Source organism: Oncorhynchus mykiss, chromosome 16, assembly GCF_057628025.1.
Source record: "Oncorhynchus mykiss isolate SJ-2025 chromosome 16, ASM5762802v1, whole genome shotgun sequence".
Classification (NCBI taxonomy): domain Eukaryota; kingdom Metazoa; phylum Chordata; class Actinopteri; order Salmoniformes; family Salmonidae; genus Oncorhynchus; species Oncorhynchus mykiss.
Genome location: NC_143037.1, coordinates 24,769,617 through 24,790,106, shown reverse-complemented (window position 1 = coordinate 24,790,106; position 20,490 = coordinate 24,769,617). Strand labels below are relative to the sequence as shown.

Here is a 20,490-nt window from a genome sequence, read left to right as displayed (position 1 = left end):
GTAAAAAAACATTTTTATTTGTATGCCGATAGTGTTGTGTTCCATCGGTTGGCCAAGCCTTTTCAAATTTGAAATCAGATTTTCTAGCACTGCAGAGGTCACTAATTTGATCTAAAGTTAGTGCTAAATGCAAACAAAAATAAATGCATGTTTTTTTTCTAGCCCCCATAACCCAGATTTAAATGAATTTGTAATGACTAGTTTGAACGGTACACAAATTGAGCAAATTCATTCCTACAAATATCTTGGTATCTGGCTTGATGAAAAACGAATTAAAAAAAAACATGTCACTGAGCTGGTCAAGAAGTTAAAGCTCAAGGCTCGTTTCTTTTACAGAAAGAAAGCATGCCTGACTTTTTTTTTAATAGGAAGGAAATCGTCCAGGCCTTTTGTCTATTTTAGATTATAGGGACATTATCTATTTGCATGCAGCATCATCTACACTTAAACCACTAGATGCTGTTTTTCATTGTGCCCTTAGGTTTATTACTGGTGATGGTTATAGAACTCACCATTGTGTTTTGTATCAAAACGTTTGTTGGGCCTCTTTCTATGTAAGGAGAGAGCAGAATTCTCTTCTGTTTATTTACAAAGCACTCATACAGAAACGTCCTATGTATCTCTCATTATTAATTAAATGTGGACTTACAAACGAACAAACACAGGCTTAGATAACACTGGAGGTCCCTTCAGTCTCCAGAGTTGGGTAAAGATGCTTTTAGGTTTTTTTGCGCCCTTTATGGTGAACAACTCACAGAGATCTCTGAAATTAGATGTTCTGGTTCCCCTTGGTCAGTTCAGAGAAATTATCAGAGACCTCTATGTTGATAAAAAAAAAAAAAAAAAAAAAAATCTTAATTTGTTTTGTAATTTTGTATTGTATATATGTTTTATGTATTTTAGTATGACTTCCCTGTAAAAGTTTTAAAATAATTTTAAAAGATATGAGAAATTATGACATCAAACTGAACACTATGTAAATACAATTTTTGAAGCCTCTCAGTATATATGGAATAATGTACATATCATTAGGTTGGGGCAATCGACTGATGGTATATTGAATGGCTACCAAATAGGATAGCTTGGACTTACTTTCTCTTTGTGTCAGGGATGCTGGCCCACTAAACCCAAAGTATTATCCTTGGGTTGCACATTTAATCAAATTCACATCAAAATCGCAATATTGACATGTGCAATAGTGTAAATCAATTTGAATTCAATACCTTTTTGACAGAATCCCTTTTGATTTAAACAACACTTTCCATATGTGTTTACCCAGGGAAGAAGTAGACAGCAAGTGATTTTTGGACCTGAATGCCAAAACATTTAGGAGATAGAGGTGCTCAAAGTTGACCCATTTTGTATACACCACCATACCATGAGACATCCATGTATTTAGCATTGGAAAAGATCAGTGGTGGAAAAAGTACCCGACTGTCATACTTGAGTAGATGTAAAGATACCTTAATAGAAAATGACTCAAGTAAAAGTCACTCAGTAAATTTCTACTTGAGTAAAAGTTTAAAAGTATTTCGTTTAAAATATACAGTGGGGCAAAAAAGTATTTAGTCAGCCACCAATTGTGCAAGTTCTCCCACTTAAAAAGATGAGAGAGGCCTGTAATTTTCATCATAGGTACACTTCAACCATGACAGACAAAATGAGAGAGAAAAAATCCAGAAAATCACATTGTAGGATTTTTAATTAATTTATTTGCAAATTATGGTGGAAAATAAGTATTTGGTCAATAACAGAAGTTTATCTCATACTTTGTTATATACCCCTTGTTGGCAATTGACAGAGGTCAAAAGTTTTCTGTAAGTCTTCACGGTTTTCACACACTGTTGCTGGTATTTTGGCCCATTCCTCCATGCAGATCTCCTCTAGAGCAGTGATGTTTTAGGCATGTTGCTGGGCAACACTGACTTTCAACTCCCTCCAAAGATTTCCTATGGGGTTGAGATCTGGAGACTGGCTAGGCCACTCCAGGATCTTGAAATGCTTCTTACGAAGCCACTCCTATGTTGTGTTTGGGATCATTGTCATGCTGAAAGACCCAGCCATGTTTCATCTTCAATGCCCTTGCTAATGGAAGGAGGTTTTCACTCAAAATCTCACGATACATGGCCCCATTCATTCTTTCCTTTACACGGATCAGTCGTCCTGGTCCCTTTTCAGAAAAACAGCCCCAAAGCATGATGTTTCCACCCCCATGCTTCACAGTAGGTATGGTGTTCTTTGGATGCAACTCAGCATTCTTTGTCCTCCAAACACGACGAGTTGAGTTTTTACCAAAAAGTTATATTTTGGTTTCATCTGACCATATGACATTCTCCCAATCTTCTTCTGGATCATCCAAATGCTCTCTAGCAAACTTCAGACGGGCCTGGACATGTACTGGCTTAAGCAGGGGGACACGTCTGGCACTGCAGGATTTGAGTCCCTGGCTGCGTAGTGTGTTACTGATGGTAGGCTTTGTTACTTTGGTCCCAGCTCTCTGCAGGTCATTCACTAGGTCCCCCCGTGTGGTTCTGGGATTTTTGCTCACCGTTCTTGTGTTCATTTTGACCCCACGGGGTGAGATCTTGCGTGGAGCCCCAGATTGAGGGAGATTATCAGTGGTCTTGTATGTCTTCCATTTCCTAATAATTGCTCCCACAGTTGATTTCTTCAAACCAAGCTGCTTACCTATTGAAGATGCAGTCTTCCCAGCCTGGTGCAGGTCTACAATTTTTTGTTTCTGGTGTCCTTTGACAGCTCTTTGGTCTTGGCCATAGTGGAGTTTGGAGTGTGACTGTTTGAGGTTGTGGACAGGTTTGTTTTATACTGATAACAAGTTCAAACATGTGCATTAATACAGGTAACGAGTAGAGGACAGAGGAGCCTCTTAAAGAAGAAGTTACAGGGCTGTGAGAGCCAGATATCTTGCTTGTTTGTAGGTGACCAAATAATTATTTTCCACCATAATTAGCAAATAAATTCATTAAAAATCCTACAATGTGATTTTCTGGAATTTCTTTTCTCATTTTGTCTGTCATAGTTGAAGTGTACCTATGATGAAAATGACAGGCTTCTCATCTTAAGTGGGAGAACTTGCACAATTGGTGGCTTACTAAATACTTTTTTGCCCCACTGTACTTAAGTATCAAAAGTAAAAGTATATTCCATTTCAAATTCCTTATATTAAGCAAATCAGTTGGAACCTATTTTTATTTACGGAAAGCCATGAGGACACCCAAACATTCAGACATAATTTACAAACGAAGCATGTGTGTTTAGTGGGTCTGCCAGGTCAGAGGCAGTAGTGATGACCAGGGACGTTCGGTTTATTACTTGCGTGAATTGGACTAATTTCCTGTCATGCTAAGCATTCAAAATATAACGAGTACTTTTGGGTGTCAAGGAAAAGGAATGGAGTAAAAAGTACAATATTTTCTTAAGGAATGTAGTGAAGTAAAAGTAGTCAAAAATATAAATAGTAAAGTACAGATACCCCCAAAAACTACTTAAGTAAAAATAGTGTAAAGTACTACTTAAGTAGTTTGATATCATTTAAAAGCTTACAGAGTTGTCAGACTATTGTATACATTTTTTTAAATAAAAGTGTTTTAATAAAAAATATTACAGATTTGAACCTTTTAACGTCAATTATCAAAAAACATGTAAACTCACGCTGGGGTTTTTGTGTTGTGCTGTGCCCACCATTGGTTGAAACACAACACTGTGTCATTTCAGTCATAGAACTAGAATTCATAGAAATGGACCTATCCTGTCAGACCACTGCAATTTAGCTGGTACACCATTGAATTTAAATTTGATCTTTAATTACTACCACAAAGACGGCGGCCGGTCCACCCACCGTTGAATGTCAACTTAAATAGTCACGTCTATTCTATTATTTCAATAGTTTAACAGTATAGTTTTAAACAGATATTCCCATTCAAGTCAACGTTTTCTGCGTGAACCTCCAACCATCTCTGTGTTTTGAAAGTTGAAATGTCAATTTTATTCCAATTTTAGTCAGCCAAAACATGACACCCAACCTGTAATGAAGAGCATGTTGTGTATCAAACGATGACGGGCACAACACAAAACCTCAGATGAGGTAAAATAGGGTCTAAGCTACAACATACTGTATGTGAATATGAAAAAAAAGGAGTTTGTTTTTTTTCTGGTAAAATGACAATTTGTACAAAAAAAGTTTTTTCAAGAAATTAAATAGTTTAACAAACCTGTTTGTAAGCTTTTAAATGGTATCAATCTCAACCGTTTATCTTTTCCAGTGTTTAAAGGTCAGCAAAATAGGTCAACTTTGAGCACTTTTGTCTCTTGAGCACTTCTACAATAGGCAAATACAGTATGTATGGAAGTTTTCGTTCCAATCAAAAGGGGGTGCTGTCGAAAACTGACTGAATTCAAATCGGTTTACCCAATATCCATATCGCAAGAGATGTCCATATCGGAATGTTTTGAAACACCACTCAGCAGCGTGTAAATTTAAAAAAAAATGTGTTTACTCTTTTTCGTCTCTCTCTTCCTCTCTCCTCTTGCGGCTTGTTCCCACACACCAAGCCACGCCCCCTGTCACTTAAGCAGCACAATTCCTCCTCCTCGCTGTTAGATGAACTTATATTCACTATACGTTTGCATGCTTTTCTGTTAGGTCAAATGCAGTCAAGAGATTGTTCCAAACAAGACAAATACTGCTTTCCACTTTGCGTTTTAACATAAATCATTATATTTCTATGTTCTGAGCTACACTGAGTAAACAAAACATTTAGAACACCTGCTCTTTTCATGACAGGTAAATCTAGTTGAAAGCTAGGATCCCTTATTGATGTCACTTCAACCAGTGTAGATGAAGGGGAGAAGACAGGTTAAATAAGGATTTTTAAGCCTCGAGACAATTGAGACATGGATTGTGTATGTGTGCCATTCAGAGGGTGAATGGGCAAGACAAGAGATTTAAGTCCCTTTAAACAGGGTATGGTAGTAGGTGCCAGGCGCATTGGTTTGAGTGTGTCACGAACTACAACGCTGGTGGGTTTTTCATGGTCAACAGTTTCCTGTGTGTATTAAGAATGGTTCACCACCCAAAGGATATCCAGCCAACTGTGGGAAGCATTGGAGTCAACATGGGCCAGCATCCCTGCAGAACGCTTGACACCTTGTAGAGCCCATGCCCAATGAATTCAGGCTTTTCTGAGGGCAAAAGGGGGTGCAACCTAATATTTGGAAGGTGTTTCGAATGTTTTGTACACTCATCCATTGTACACTCATTGTATACTTATCCAAGTCAAATCGCAATATTTGGTAGCAATTTGAAAAAAAGTATAGCAATTCAAATTTTTGCCCATATCATGCAGCCCTCACTGGCGTAACAAGATTTCTATGGACCCCACAAGGTCAAAGTTCACCCCTAATCAACTACCAATAGATTTTTTTGAATATACAACTGTCCTGCATAGCCTACCTGAACCTGCATGACATGAGCCCACCTCACTCTACCAGCTTGGACAGAAATACAATCCACCCTCAAAATACTAGCTTACTAGGGATTGTTTCATCATGCAGTCTAGCCTCCTACTCTTTAACCATTTAGCTACTACAAAGGTTTTATAAAAATTACACTTCAAATAGCCTAACAATTAGGAAATGTTTTTTTGCTGGAGGATAAATTCAGCCACTATGTATTGTTTTGTCTTGCTAATAGGCTGCACAAATGGGCTGCAATATCCAAGGTAAATTAAATCATATTCAGTTAAACTTTTTGACTGCATTTTTGTGTGCAAATGTTTTCACCACGGCCTGTCCGGTAGGCCAGTGGCTGTCCTACTTTACACAATTAACTCTGATCGATGTATCATTGGTGTTTCACAGGAGCAAGCTGATGCTGCTGCTGGAAGTCAGGCGACCCTGACAAGTCGGAAAGAGCTTAGTCATCACTCTGGGTCATACGGGGGCTCTGCGGATGACGAGCAGAGCCTCGGAGATGATGTTATCAAGGACTGTAATGGGAGAATCGTGCCCCGTCTGGCCATCGTTCCAGTGTCCTCTGAGTCGGAGGTCAGTGTGACCTCTCCTTGCTAATGTTTATCTTATCAGGTCAACGTTGATAGGTCAGAATGGGTCCACAGTGGTGGGAGTGCAGTTTGTTTTGTCTCATTCTTTTACAAATTCACATCAAACGCAGGTTGTTTTGGCTATTGGTCTTTGTTGTCTTGTGTACACAACCCTTCTATCGTAAGAGTTCAGTGACACCTAACATGCTTACCAGACCGTATGTATACATGTGGTCTGGTAAAACAAATTATATTTTTAAATATCAAAACAAACTCTGAACCAATTATATTAAATTTGGGGCCAGGTCGAAAACATTTATGGCGAATTTAGCTAGCTAGCTTGCTGTTGCTAACTAATTTGTCCTGGGATATAAACATTGGGTTGTTATTTTACCTGAAATGCACAAGGTCCTCTACTTCGACAAGTAATCCACAGATAAAACGGTCAACCAAATTCCTTTCTCGTCATCTCTCCTCCTTCCTGGCAACCAAATTTAAGGTGCATTACTACAACCGACTGGAGTGTGGACCTCAGTTCATCTTTCAATCACCCACATGGGTATATGCTCCTAAAAACCAATGAGGAGATTTGGGAGGCAGGACTTGCAGCGCGTTGAGCGTCACAAATAGAACCAAGTTCTATTTTAGCGCCCGGCTACGCAGACGCTCGCTAATGCGCGCTAGTGGTGTGGGTGCAATGATCAAATAACATGTATGTGTACATTTATTTTGTAAGGCTTGCGCACGCGGTGTAGACAGCATGTAAGATGTTTAGTGGCCAGTGATGATGAGACTTCACCCCCCCGCAGTCGGTTCCAGAGGACGAGCTCAAAGAGGACAGCATGCTCCATCTGGAGCAGCCAGGCCTGAAGAACAGATCGGCGAGTGCTGTTAGTGTTCTCACCACCGTCATGGAGGGTAAGAGAGCGACACATAGTGATGGTCATGATTATGACGACAACAATGGTGAAAATGCTGATAATGATGACGATGATTCTTGAATGATAGGATTACCATTGTGATATCATCAACAATGACAATGATATCATTTTAATTCAGGATTTGTTTCTGGAGAGAGTAAAATGCAGCCCTGCATTGATAACTGTATTCTGAACAAAAATATAAACGCAACATACAACAATTTAAAATATGTTGCTGAGTTACAGTTCATAAAAGGAAATGAGTCAATTGAAATAAATTCATTCGGCCCTAATCTATGGATTTCACATGACTAGGCAGGGGCGCCGCCATGGATGGGCCTGGGAGGGAAGCCAATCAGAGAGTTTTTCCCCATTAAAGGGGATGCCGCAGGTGAAGATTTGGAGGTCCTGTGCTAGCATAGTTACACATGGTCTGCGGTTGGATGTCCTGCCAAATTCTCTAAAACGACGTTGGAGGTGGTGGCTTATGGTTGACGCATTAAAATGGAATTCCCTAGCAACAGCTCTGGTCAACATTCTGCAGTCATCATGACATTTGCACATTCCCTCAACTTGAGACTGTGGCATTGTGTTGTGTGACAAAACTGCATATTTTAGTGCAGCCTTTTATTGTCCCCAGCACAAGGTGCTGTTTAATCAGCTTCTTGATATGCCACACCTGTCAGGTGGATGAATTATCTTGACAAAGGATCGAATGCTTACTAACAGGAATGTGAACAAATTTGTGCACAAAATTTCAGAAATAATCGTTTTGTGTGTATGGAGAATTTCTGGGATCTTCTTTCAGCTCATGGAACATGGGATCAACACTTTGCATGTTGCGTTTATATTTTTGGTCAGTGTATTTTCAGAAAAAAATGTCCCTATAGATCCATTCATAAGGCATACAAATATTTGTTTTTTGTCTACTTCAACTACTATCATATATATATATATATATATATATATATATATATATATACAGTGCCTTGCGAAAGTATTCGGCCCCCTTGAACTTTGTGACCTTTTGACACATTTCAGGCTTCAAACATAAAGATATAAAACTGTATTTTTTTGTGAAGAATCAACAACAAGTGGGACACAATCATGAAGTGGAACGACATTTATTGGATATTTCAAGGGGTTCGAATACAAAGTTCAAGGGGGCCGAATACTTTCGCAAGGCACTGTATATATATATATATACATACACACACACACACACACACAGTGGGGCAAAAAAGTATTTAGTCAGCCACCAATTGTGCAAGTTACCCCACTTAAAAAGATGAGAAAGGCTTGTAATGTTCATCATAGGTACACTTCAACTATGACAGACAAAATGAGAAAATAAATTCCAGAAAATCACATTGTAGGATTTTTAATGAATTTATTTGCTAATTATGGTGGAAAATAAGTATTTGGTCACCTACAAACAAGCAAGATTTTTGGCTCGCACAGACCTGTAACTTCTTCTTTAAGAGGCTCCTCTGTCCTCCACTCGTTACCTGTATTAATGGCACATGTTTGAACTTATTATCAGAATAAAAGACACCTGTCCACAACCTCAAAACAGTCACACTCCAACTCCACTATTGCCAAGACCAAAGAGCTGTCAAAGAACACCAGAAACAAAATTGTAGACCTGCACAAGGCTGGGAAGACTGAATCTGCAATAGGTAAGCAGCTTGGTTTGAAGAAATCAACTGTGGGAGCAATTATTAGGAAATGGAAGACATACAAGACCACTGATAATCTCCCTCGATCTGGGGCTCCACGCAAGATCTCACCCCGTGGGGTCAAAATGATCACAAGAACGTTGAGCAAAAATCCCAGAACCACACGGGGGGACCTAGTGAATGACCTGCAGAGAGCTGGGACCAAAGTAACAAAGCCTACCATCAGTAACACACTACGCCGCCAGGGACTCAAATCCTGCAGTGCCAGACGTGTCCCCCTGCTTAAGCCAGTACATGTCCAGGCCCGTCTGAAGTTTGCTAGAGAGCATTTGGATGATCCAGAAGAAGATTGGGAGAATGTCATATGGTCAGATGAAACCAAAATATAACTTTTTGGTAAAAACTCAACTCGTCGTGTTTGGAGGACAAAGAATGCTGAGTTGCATCCAAAGAACACCATACCTACTGTGAAGCATGGGGGTGGAAACATCATGCTTTGGGGCTGTTTTTCTGCAAAGGGACCAGGACGACTGATCCGTGTAAAGGAAAGAATGAATGGGGCCATGTATCGTGAGATTTTGAGTGAAAACCTCCTTCCCTCAGCAAGGGCATTGAAGCTGAAACCTGGCTGGGTCTTTCAGCATGACAATGATCCCAAACACACCGTCCGGGGCAACGAAGGAGTGGCTTCGTAAGAAGCATTTCAAGGTCCTGGAGTGGCCTAGCCAGTCTCCAGATCTCAACCCCATAGAAAATCTTTGGAGGGAGTTGAAAGTCCGTGTTGCCCAGCAACAGTCCCAAAACATCACTGCTCTAGAGGAGATCTGCATGGAGGAATGGGCCAAAATACCAGCAACAGTGTGTGAAAACCTTACCTGACTTACAGAAAACGTTTGACCTCTGTCATTGCCAACAAAGGGCATATAACAAAGTATTGAGTAACTTTTGTTATTGCCCAAATACTTATTTTCCACCATAATTTGCAAATAAATTCATTAAAAATCCTACAATGTAATTTTCAGGATTTTTTTTTCTCATTTTGTCTGTCATAGTTAAAGTGTACCTATGATGAAAATTACAGGCCTCTCTCATATTGGTAAGTGGGAGAACTAGCACAATTGGTGGCTGACTAAATACTTTTTTGCCCCACTGTATGTATTCATTTATATATATATATATGAAATGTACTGTGTACTGTACTGTGAAATGTACTGTGTGTCATTGGTCTGTTTCTTGCCTGTGAGACAAACATAACCATCCACAGTAGGAGACATGTCAAGTCCCTCAGGCAAGTTTAGAAATACACTAGGCTTAGTTGGGAGTGGATGCAATCTTCGCTCTAATGTGAAGTGTAATTGCCTAGCTTATCATGTGGTTGTAGACATGGCCTTCTGACCCCCCCCCCCCCCCCACCTCTCATTACAGTAGCATTGTCTGAAGTCTGTCACACACAGAGCAGCCAATCACATTGTGTATGTGAGTGAGGGGGGAGAGAGCCCTGTTAATGTACAGTTGCATGCCCTCTTGGTGCTAAGCTTGAGCTATTTCAGCCTTCCAGGGCGGGCTGGCACCACGGGCATGAATTCTGGTGTTACCCACCGTTGCATTTCATTTACTTGTTGTTTTTGTTTAGAACAGACAGATTGCCCATATTTGTACACATTTAACGACACATGAATGTCACCAATGCATGTTCTTAAAATCAAAGAGCGTTGAACTAGGGCAATGAATGACAAATGTCCCTAATTCTGTCAATCATCCACTCATCCCCTCCTGTCACTTTTTAGAGCAGGACATTTTGCTCGAATGCCAGATCAATATTCTAGGGGTGTCTTAGTAGTCTTGGGTAACTTTGTTTCGTTGTCTTTTTTTACTTCATAACAACGGCAAGAGGGATGAATTGTAGAGTTTTCAGCCATAATTCCAAATCATATAAAAAAAAATTGTTTGTTATTATGTTTCTATTAAACATTATTATTGAACTGGTCATCTAAACCTTCCCTCTCTTTCTAATAGAGCTGGAAGACGCCCAGAAGCCTTGTCCACCCGGCTGGTACAAGTTTGCCGACATCTTCCTGAAGTGGGACTGTTGCGTGCCCTGGGTATGGTTGAAGAAGTGGTTGCTCTTTATTGTGATGGACCCCTTCGTGGACCTAGGCATCACCATCTGCATTGTGCTCAACACCCTCTTCATGGCCATGGAGCACTACCCCATGAGCCCACAGTTTGACCACATGCTCTCCGTGGGGAACCTGGTAACAACTTTTAAATGAGTAGTTTAGAAGTAGATGTTAGGTGTTTAAAGCTAGCTGTATTGCTAGCTCAAACTTGCATTGCTACTCTCGCTTCCTTATTATAACTCCGTGACATAAAATTTCAGGTGTTATGTTGTTCGCTTGAATCGGATATTACTTAGTCTTTTCTTGTGTTGATGAGAACATATCTTAACATCCGAGTTAAGGTATTTGACATGATGTATCCAAATGACAACTTGTTTATATTTCTGATATGAATCCCCCTCTAGGTTTTCACTGGGATCTTCACAGCAGAGATGGTCTTCAAGCTTTGCGCCATGGATCCGTACTACTACTTCCAGGTCGGCTGGAACATTTTCGACAGTATCATTGTCACGTTCAGTCTGGTGGAGTTAGGTCTAGCCAATGTCCAAGGCCTGTCCGTTCTCAGGTCTTTCCGTTTGGTAAGACACACTGATTTCCAGTCAATTCATGTCTGTGAAATAGTATTCGTAGATTAACTTTATTGTACTCATTTAGTTTACAGGGACAATGTACAACAATGGAACTTGCATCAAGAGCACATCAAGCCATGAAAAATGCAATTTGTGTGTTGTCTGTCTGTTAATGTACTATGTGTTGGAGGCAGCTGCGTGTCTTCAAACTAGCCAAGTCGTGGCCCACGCTCAACATGCTGATCAAGATTATTGGCAACTCTGTGGGCGCTCTGGGCAACCTGACCTTGGTGCTGGCCATCATCGTCTTCATCTTCGCCGTGGTGGGCATGCAGCTCTTTGGCAAGAGCTACAAGGAATGCGTGTGTAAGATTGCCACCGACTGCGAGTTGCCACGTTGGCACATGCACGACTTCTTCCACTCATTCCTCATCGTGTTTCGCATCCTGTGCGGGGAGTGGATCGAGACCATGTGGGACTGTATGGAGGTGGCCGGAGCCGGGATGTGCCTGGTGGTCTTCATGATGGTCATGGTCATCGGAAACCTGGTGGTGAGTGCAGCAGACACCCAACTGTAAACCTAATCCCTAAACCTAACCCTCATCCTAAAAGCTGCGGTTGTGAGAAATAGCACCACGGACGTCCCTCCAACATTCTTATTGTTTTTGTTACCGAGCTCAGGAGGGTCGCGGAACATGGTCCAAAAAATTTGCAGTGCATATTGTGCTCTTCTATTGCATGTGCAATGTCAGAGGGGGAAAAAGTTTGTTGTTTTCATTAACTTCTTTGTAATATCACAAACGGGCGTAGCCGTTTCACCATAGAGTCGATGCCCACTCCCGTGTGGGAATCTAATTTGCGTGATAAATGAAATCCCCCTCAAAATCAGTCTGTTTATGCTAGAGATACCAGCGTCTCAACCCACCGTATCCGCCGATGTCAGCCTCCCGCACCTGCGGTGGAAGGTGGCAGAGCTACAGTGGTGTTTGTCAGACCAGGAAACGTTCCCGAAAAATTGGTTTTCATGGAAACGTCCACAGAGTACAAATGGTTTGGGCAAGAAACTATGTTAGGACTCACTATGGAAAGGTGAGATGCTCTCAAATATGTACATATCAGTTGTTTTTGCTCTACGACGCTCAAGCCTCACAAGACTCGTCTGAAGGTAACCTAGTACCAGACTGAAAAATGTATGGAAGTGAGTAGGGAATTTACACATGTATACGGGTAATACATGTATTTTGTTTCCAGAGCTTACTTATATCTCTCAAATATAGGACAGACACTGTCTTATCTAGTTACGTAAAGACTATCCCTTTAATTAGGGTTGTATGGAAGCATAAATAGATTTTCAATGTGAGGGCACAAATCTTTTAAGTATAGTGAACATTCTAGAGATCCTAGATAATGCCTCTCAACAACACACGCGGTCCCCAACTGTGAACATCTGTCACTACTGTCAACTTGTAAATCTCCGTAACAGTTATTTGAAATCTCTGCAGACCTAACGATTATAGTATTGTAATGCTCAGTCAATCCAGGAGATATTGTGCACACAGCTGATGGAGAGTCTATTTTTGGCCCCCTAGAGACACCAAGAACAGACACACTACATGGCCAAAAGTATGTGGGCACCCCTTCAAATTAGTGGATTCGGCTATATTCAGCCACACCCGTTGCTGACAGGTGTACGAAATAGAGCACACAGCCATGCAATCTCCATAGACAACCAGTAGAATGGACTTACTGAAGAGCTGTGACTTTCAACGTAGCACCGTCATAGGATGCCACCTTTCCAACAAATTGTTGAATTTTTGCCCTGCCTAGAGCTACCCTGGTCAACTCTTAGTGCTGTTATTGTGAAGTGGAAGCGTCTAGAAGCAACAAAGGCTCAGCCGTGAACTGGTAGGCCACGCAAGCTCACAGAACGGGACCACCACGTAACGAGTAAAAATACATTTTGGAATTGCTAATGAGGAGTTAATCAACAAACCATATAAGAGTGGGGAATATACAGTGGTTGACGGCCTAGGAACAGTGGGTTCTGCCTGTTCAGGGGCAGAACGACAGATTTGTAAGTTGTCAGCTCGGGGGTTTGAACTCGCAACCTTCCGGTTACTAGTCACACGCTCTAACCACTAGGCTACCCTGCCGCCCCGGCAACAATGGCTGACAGTTAAATAACGTGCCATAGATTTCTGCGGCGCCCTGCATGCTGTGCTGCAGTACGCTGCAACTTTTAAAGGAAGAACCACTGTACAATAAGAGGAGGCACTCCCATTTACAGTACAGTATTTGGAATGGTGTTTTCAACCTTTTCTGGGTTAGTTCTCCAGTCTTTGGCAAGGTGTGGCACAACTCTTGATTATGTGATGTTACAACATACCTTGTCATGTTTCAGAACACCTCAGGATGAATGTTTCAGTGTTCAGTGTTTCAATACTTCAGTAGAGTTAAGGTCTCGTCTCCTTTAAGGTGGTGGCAGCTCAAAAAAATGCACTTCATTTTAACAGTGTAGTGTCTAAGTTACACTATATGCTGTTGGTCTGGAAGACACAGCAGCCATAGGCAGCAGGGGACTTGGATGAGGGTTGGGGGGGGGTGAGACACAAAAAAAGCCATGTTAGTGTTGGCGCGAGAACCCAGTGCTTTTGTTAGCTCGTCGGGATGAGAATAGCCATTTCCGCTTGATTCTATTAATAACCACCAGAGAGAGGAAATGCATTTGGCCTCACGCCGCAAATATTGTGCTTGTGTGATCAGCTGCTAACAGCTCATCTGCATGTCCTTGTTCTGGAAGATGAGTAAAGACCGGGACAGGGCCTCCCATCCAGCACCCCATCATAGGTGGAGTGGATTGCCTTAGCCACCACTTGTGGTTCCATGCAATACCAAGGCATCTAAGCCAACCACTATCAGTAGTGTCCCTCTACAAATCCTGTAATCATATTACACTATATTACAATATACCAGATCATTTCTATTAGGGCTGTCAAAAAATCCAGAATTTGCTCAAAGTGAGCTGTAGATTAATAATGCTCAAAGCACGGGCCTCCTGAGTGGCGCACTGGTCTAAGGCACTGCATCACAGTACTAGCTGTGCCACTAGAGATCTTGGTTCAAGTCCAGGCTCTGTCGCAGCCGGCCTCGGCCGGGAGACCCAAGGGGCGGTGCACAATTGGCCCAGCGTAGTCCGGGTTAGGGGAGGGTTTGGCCGGCAGGGATGTTCTTGTCCCATCACGCACTATCCACTCCTGTGGTGGGCCGGGCGCAATGCACGCTGATATGGTCGTCAGGTGTACGGTGTTTCCTCCGAGACATTGGTGTAGCTGGCTTCCGGGTTAAGCGGGCATCCCAAGTCTGTACGGGAGTTGCAGCGATGGAACAAGAATACCAATTGGATACCATGAAAAAGGGGTAAAACAATATATTTAAAAAAAATCTCAAAGCGCATAAAAAGCAAAACAAACAAAAAACGAATTTACAATATTTTTTTTCTTCTAAAGTAACGGGAAGCATAATTAGGTAAATTCATAAAGAACACATTTTTTTACCTCCAATGTAGGGTGTCCAATTAAAAGCTCATCTTTTGACCAATGGTCAAATAATATGTTAATTGTGTATGTAATTCTCTAAGAAAACCAATGGTCCAAAACTCATGTCTCGATCATAATCAAATTGATTTATAAAGCCCTTTTTACATCAGCCGATGTCAAAGTGCTGTACAGAAACCCAGCCTAAAACCCCAAACAGCAAGCAATGCAGATGTAGAAGCACGGTGGCTAGGAAAAACTCCCTAGAAAGGTAGGAACCTAGGAAGAAACCTAGAGAGGAACCAGGCTCTGAGGGGTGGCCAGTCCTCTTCTGGCTGTTCTGGTTGGAGATTATAACAGTACATGGCCAAGATGTTCAAATGTTCATAGATGACCAGCAGGGTCAGATAATAATAATCACAGTGGTTGTAGAGGGTGCAACAGGTCAGCACCTGTGGACAGCAAGGAGTCATCAGGCCAGGTAGTCCTGAGGCATGGTCCTAGGGCTTAGGTCCTCGGAGAGAGAGAAGGAGAAAGAGAGAATTAGAGGGAGCATACTTAAATTCAGACAGGACACCAGATAAGACAGGAGAAATACTCCAGATACAACAGACTGACCCTAGCCCCCCGACACAAACTATTGCAGCATAAATACTGGAGGTTGAGACAGGAGGGGTCGGGAGACACTGTGGCCCCGTCCGACGATACCTCCGGAAAGGGTGAAACAGGCAGGATATAACCCCACCCACTTTTCCAAAGCACAGCCCCCACACCACTAGAGGGATATCTTCAACCACCAACTTACTACCCTGAGACAAGGTTGAGTATAGCCCACGAAGATCTCCCCCACGGCACGAACCCGAGGGGGGCGCCAACCCGGCAGGAAGATCACGTCAGTGACTCAACCCACTCAAGTGACGCACCCATCCTAGGGACAGCATGGAAGAGCACCAGTAAGCCAGTGACTCAGCCCCGTAATAGGGTTAGAGGCAGAGAATCCCAGTGGAGAGAGGGAATCTGTTCAAAAGTTATTGGAGTGTTAACCCTTGTGGGACAGTCAGAATTATGGTGATTAAATCAATGGAGGCCAGAGGAAAAAAGTGGTCAAAAATATGGAAAATTTAGTAATGTCAGCTAGGCTGGATTCTGAAAGAATTAAGGCTACTGGCTACCTGACATACTCACTTTCCCGATGAACTCATCTTTCATGTTGAATTCACAGGACATAAAACAATATATAGAGAGGTAAGACGGATATAAATTTTGAGACATGACATGTAGAATTTTAGTATACGTTTCTCATATTAATTAGAAAGTCCTGTTCTCTTTTGAAGATTTCTTACAAAAACAAGTGTGCCTCTGTGAAATGGCAATGGAGCACTAAGTGTAATACAAGCTTTTTATTTTCAAAGCCTCTTACATTTATTTCAACTCGTATCATGGTAATTTAGGTTTTTGTTAACCAGGTAAACAACTTTGAAGACGACCACCACAAAATCCTCAAAAGTTGTTGCTTAGTAACCTGCACCTCCATGTCAACAGTGCTTGGTGCTTATTATGGGATAGACTAGATAAGTTACGAAATCTAACTTTTTGGATATAATGTTAGAGAAAGACCCCACTGAATTATTGAGGACATGAATAATCACATTTGCCTTGTTAAAATGTATTTTATAACATAAGAAATGTTAATTTAATCACAAGTTCGTTTTCAATACCTCTAGGTAGAGTTGGTAGACACCTTACTTGATTGTCAACTTGTTTTTGCATTGCATTGTAGATTTTATCTGTACAGATTATGTATTTGGGATATTTTCAGACTGCGATTAATCATCATTAAAATAATATTTAAGCACTTAAATTACAAAAAGTTTAGTTAAAATCCTTAAGAATCTAAGTAACATAATTTAAAAAATCCCCATCAAAATCCGTCAGTTTAAGGTAGAGATATCAGTTTTTTTTGTTGCATCTCAATCCACCGCGTCGGCCAACCGCATCTGTGGTGGAAGGTTGCGAGCTACAGCGGTGTTTGTCAGACCATGAGACCACGGTCTTCTCACAAAAACATCTGTAGCGTCCGAACGGTTTGGCCTAGAGAAACTATTATGACTACTATGGAAAGGGGAGACTCTTTTGTTGATTTGTTACCCATTCAAATTAATGGAAGCATGAAGGTAGTTTGGCGCCAACAACAATAAGGGGTTAAATAAGTGTCCGAATACAGGGGAGGTGCCCGAAAACTTGCCTGTTTTATAGAGTTTGCTAGAGGGCACACCTTCCACGAGTGCCCTCTCTCCACCTCCATTACCTCAGAATGGGAGAATTCTGAACAGTTCTCTCACATGAAAACCAGTGATGAAGGCCCACTTTCCACATTACCTCTACTATAACTTACATAAAAGCCTTGTATGAGAGACACAGTCTGCCAAAACATATTGTTTGTGTTTTGATGCTGCATTGTACATGCACTAAACCCCCCCCCAAAATGTTTTCACAACCCTCTCTTAAAAACACAATTATTCAGATTGCAGAACCACTTTGGATGTTTCCACTTTGGATGTATCATAATACACATTCAGTTTACATTCAAACAACCACCAAACACCAGATCTCAGTTCAGTTTCATGACATTTCGTGGTTTTACTGCACAATAATGGTGTTTTGAGTCATTCTATTTATTAATCGGCGGAGGGGGGGGCTTCTATCTATTTAAGTCAAATGACTTGAGCCAGCAAACAGTGGTTCTGACCTTGGGTATCTGCTAAGACCCAGCTTAAGTGAGCCCCCTGGCACGGACGGAACAAACACGGACAGCTGAACGGCGCACGGCGAGAGGGGCTCGGGGATCAGATCCAAGAGAGAGAGACGTCTGCAGAATGCATCACTAATTGATGGGGAAGGTAATCAAATGTCCCATCACACGAACACACGCTGTATGGAATATGGGGGAGGTTCCTTTTGAGTACAGTTGCGACTTACGAGCACAATAACGGTAGGCCGCTCCAAGTGGCAGCCAATAATGTATATTATGGTTGGTCATCATCTCGATTTGAACTCTTTGTCGGCTCCCCTCCAGCCTGTTTCTCCCCCGATGTCTCTCCTACAAGCCCTGTATTTGCTCCAAGAGACTACTTCTACCATTCTCAGTCCAGTTTGCCCCCCCCCCAAGTCCTTTTTTTCTTTGTGGTGTTATGTTATCAACAAGTTAGCCCGTTGTCAGCCCTATGTCTCAACACATTTTGTGATTCCCTCCACAGCCCTATCCACCGCTACCGTAGCCCTTCATTTCTAGCCCTTTCGAGCCCCCTGTGCTGCTAACCCCCTTAAGCCTTGTGTTTCTGCCCCTCTCAGCCCTTTCCCAGGGCCTCTGGCTGATTCACAGCTCCTTACAGAGGAATGAGAGAGATCAGCCTTGCCCAGTCCACCATGTAACCATGATCTACATCTTAATCTGAGAAATAAGAACCCAGGTATGGTCTAACGGGGTTTAGACACTAAAGATAGCCACCTCCAGAAGAATCGCAGGCAACATTATATTGTCACCACCGAACGACATCAACTTTATACGCGTTATGTATACGAGACGCACAAGGTTTATGATTAAACGGATTCACTTTATTTTACAGCACGAGGCTTGGTGACACGTGTCTCACAAACGTTCCTGTTTAGGAGGCACTTGAAATTAGTGTAAGTTTGCTTCTCTTCATTATCTCGATCTCTCTCATTAACATTTGAGTCATTTAGCAGATGCTCTTATCCAGAGAGACTTACAGTTAATGCATTCATCTTAAGATGGCTAGGTGGGACAACCACTTATCACAGTCCTTGTAAGCACATTTTCCTTAATAAAGTAGCTATTAAGTGTGAGTGTTAGTACATGCAAGGCAATCTTTTAAGAGATAGGGTTTCAGATGTTTTCGGAAGATGGGCAGGGACTCTGCTGTTCTAGCTTCAGGGGGAAGCTGGTTCCACCATTGGGGTGCCAGGACAGAGAAGAGCTTGAACTGGACAGAGCGGGCAGCAAACCCCTGCTTCTTATCCAGAACGATGCAGCCCACCTGGTCTTCAAACTTCCGAAGTTCTACCATATCCCCCCGCTACTTCTCACACTCCACTGGCTTCCAGTCAAAGCTCGCATCCATTACAAGACCGTAGTAGTTGCCTATTCAAAAGAATACAAAAACACAACCATGAGGCTAAGCATTTCCTAATCGAAATGTACAACTATGACTTCCCATTGCAAAAGCATTTCACGTTTAGCACACAAAGTATCCGCTGACCGAAAGTTTAAATGCAACAAGTTATTTTCAAAGAGATGGATAACAGCAAGCGCCTTGTGATAAAAAAACACACTTCCACTCACCAGATGATCATTTGAAACTCAGCTTGTCGTTGAAAGTTATTCTTGAAAAGGGAGAAGCTAACAAATTAGCAACAACTTCCTCTTCAATAACACCTGCTGCAGCCACTGCAAACCTAGCCTACTAGACCGTGGATAAACTGGAAAACTACTGCTCGCTGTTGTGCAAGGACCTGTTGGCCTTTGAGAAGGCAAATGTTTCCATACATTTTTTGGTAGCCAATGGCTGACTTAGCTAGCTATATTTATCTCCCCAGAGACCAAAAAGGAAAAATCCTGATTGGATCTTTTTTTCTCTTCAGTGTTAACCCTTTTCAACAAAAACTGAATAGATTAAATCAGAACATCATTGAAAATAATAATGTAATTAGAGGTATTATTATAGGAGGCACTCAATGTTCCCCGCTGTGTTTGGGTTAGTAATAATTTGTAGAGTGGCTCTATTTTCCCCCAGCATTCAGCATTTCACCATTCTTAATGTCTAAAGAATCCATATGTTGTTCTGAAATATGAATACAGAAATACTGGACATTTCAAACTCTTATTATGGTGATGATTTGACAAAATTACAATCATGGTCTTGAATTGGACTCACATTTTCCTGGTCTCAGCCTTGGCTTGGTCTCTGACCCTTTGTCTCCCTCCTGGTCTCGGTCTTGACTCGTTCTCACCCCCTCCGGTCTTGGTCTTGACTCGTTCTCACCCCCTCCGGTCTTGGTCTTGACTCGTTCTCACCCCCTCCGGTCTTGGTCTTGACTCGGACTCGATTTGCTCCGGTCTTTGTCTTGAACCAGTCCCACTTTAGGTGGTCTCGAACACAACACTGGCGGAGAGCCTCCATGACACGGAGAAGAGCAGTCTCGGTTGAGTGACCCGTCTCGAAGCCTGACTGGTTATGGTTAAGAAGATCGTTCTGAGAGAAATAGCGAGAGAGTTAGTCAGTGACAGCACGCTCAAGTGTTTTGGAAAGAAAAGAAAGAAGGGACTCAAGTGTTGATTTCTTGAGAAGGGGATCGACTCGGGCAATTTGGAAGTCCGAGGGGAAGCAGTCAATGGTCAGGGATGAGTTGATGAGGGATGTGAGGAATGGGAGAAGGTATCCATAGATGGTCTTGAGGAGGGATGTGAGGAATGGGAGAAGGTATCCATAGATGGTCTTGAGGAGGGAATGAGGTTGAGCGGGCAGGTTGTCGTGTGGTCAGACCTCACTAATCAAATAAAATGTGTTTTATATAGCCCTTCGTACA

General features: G+C 42.0%; 1 protein-coding gene and 1 long non-coding RNA gene across 2 annotated transcripts in view; one reads left to right on the top strand and one right to left on the bottom strand.

The window, feature by feature from the left end:
- Window positions 1-20,490, top strand: part of scn4aa (sodium channel, voltage-gated, type IV, alpha, a) — a 52,607-nt gene that overhangs the window by 10,479 nt on the left and 21,638 nt on the right. The window contains exons 10-14 of the mRNA XM_090202343.1: window positions 5,881-6,066; window positions 6,872-6,980; window positions 10,678-10,916; window positions 11,186-11,359; window positions 11,545-11,901. Coding sequence (XP_090058469.1) covers window positions 5,881-6,066; window positions 6,872-6,980; window positions 10,678-10,916; window positions 11,186-11,359; window positions 11,545-11,901 — 1,065 coding nt within the window. The remainder of the gene's footprint in view (window positions 1-5,880; window positions 6,067-6,871; window positions 6,981-10,677; window positions 10,917-11,185; window positions 11,360-11,544; window positions 11,902-20,490) is intronic.
- Window positions 18,477-19,410, bottom strand: LOC149976615 (uncharacterized). The gene is made up of 2 exons (XR_016487190.1): window positions 19,247-19,410; window positions 18,477-19,045 (listed from the first exon to the last, which is right to left on the bottom strand). It is a non-coding gene; the product is annotated as an uncharacterized LOC149976615 (long non-coding RNA).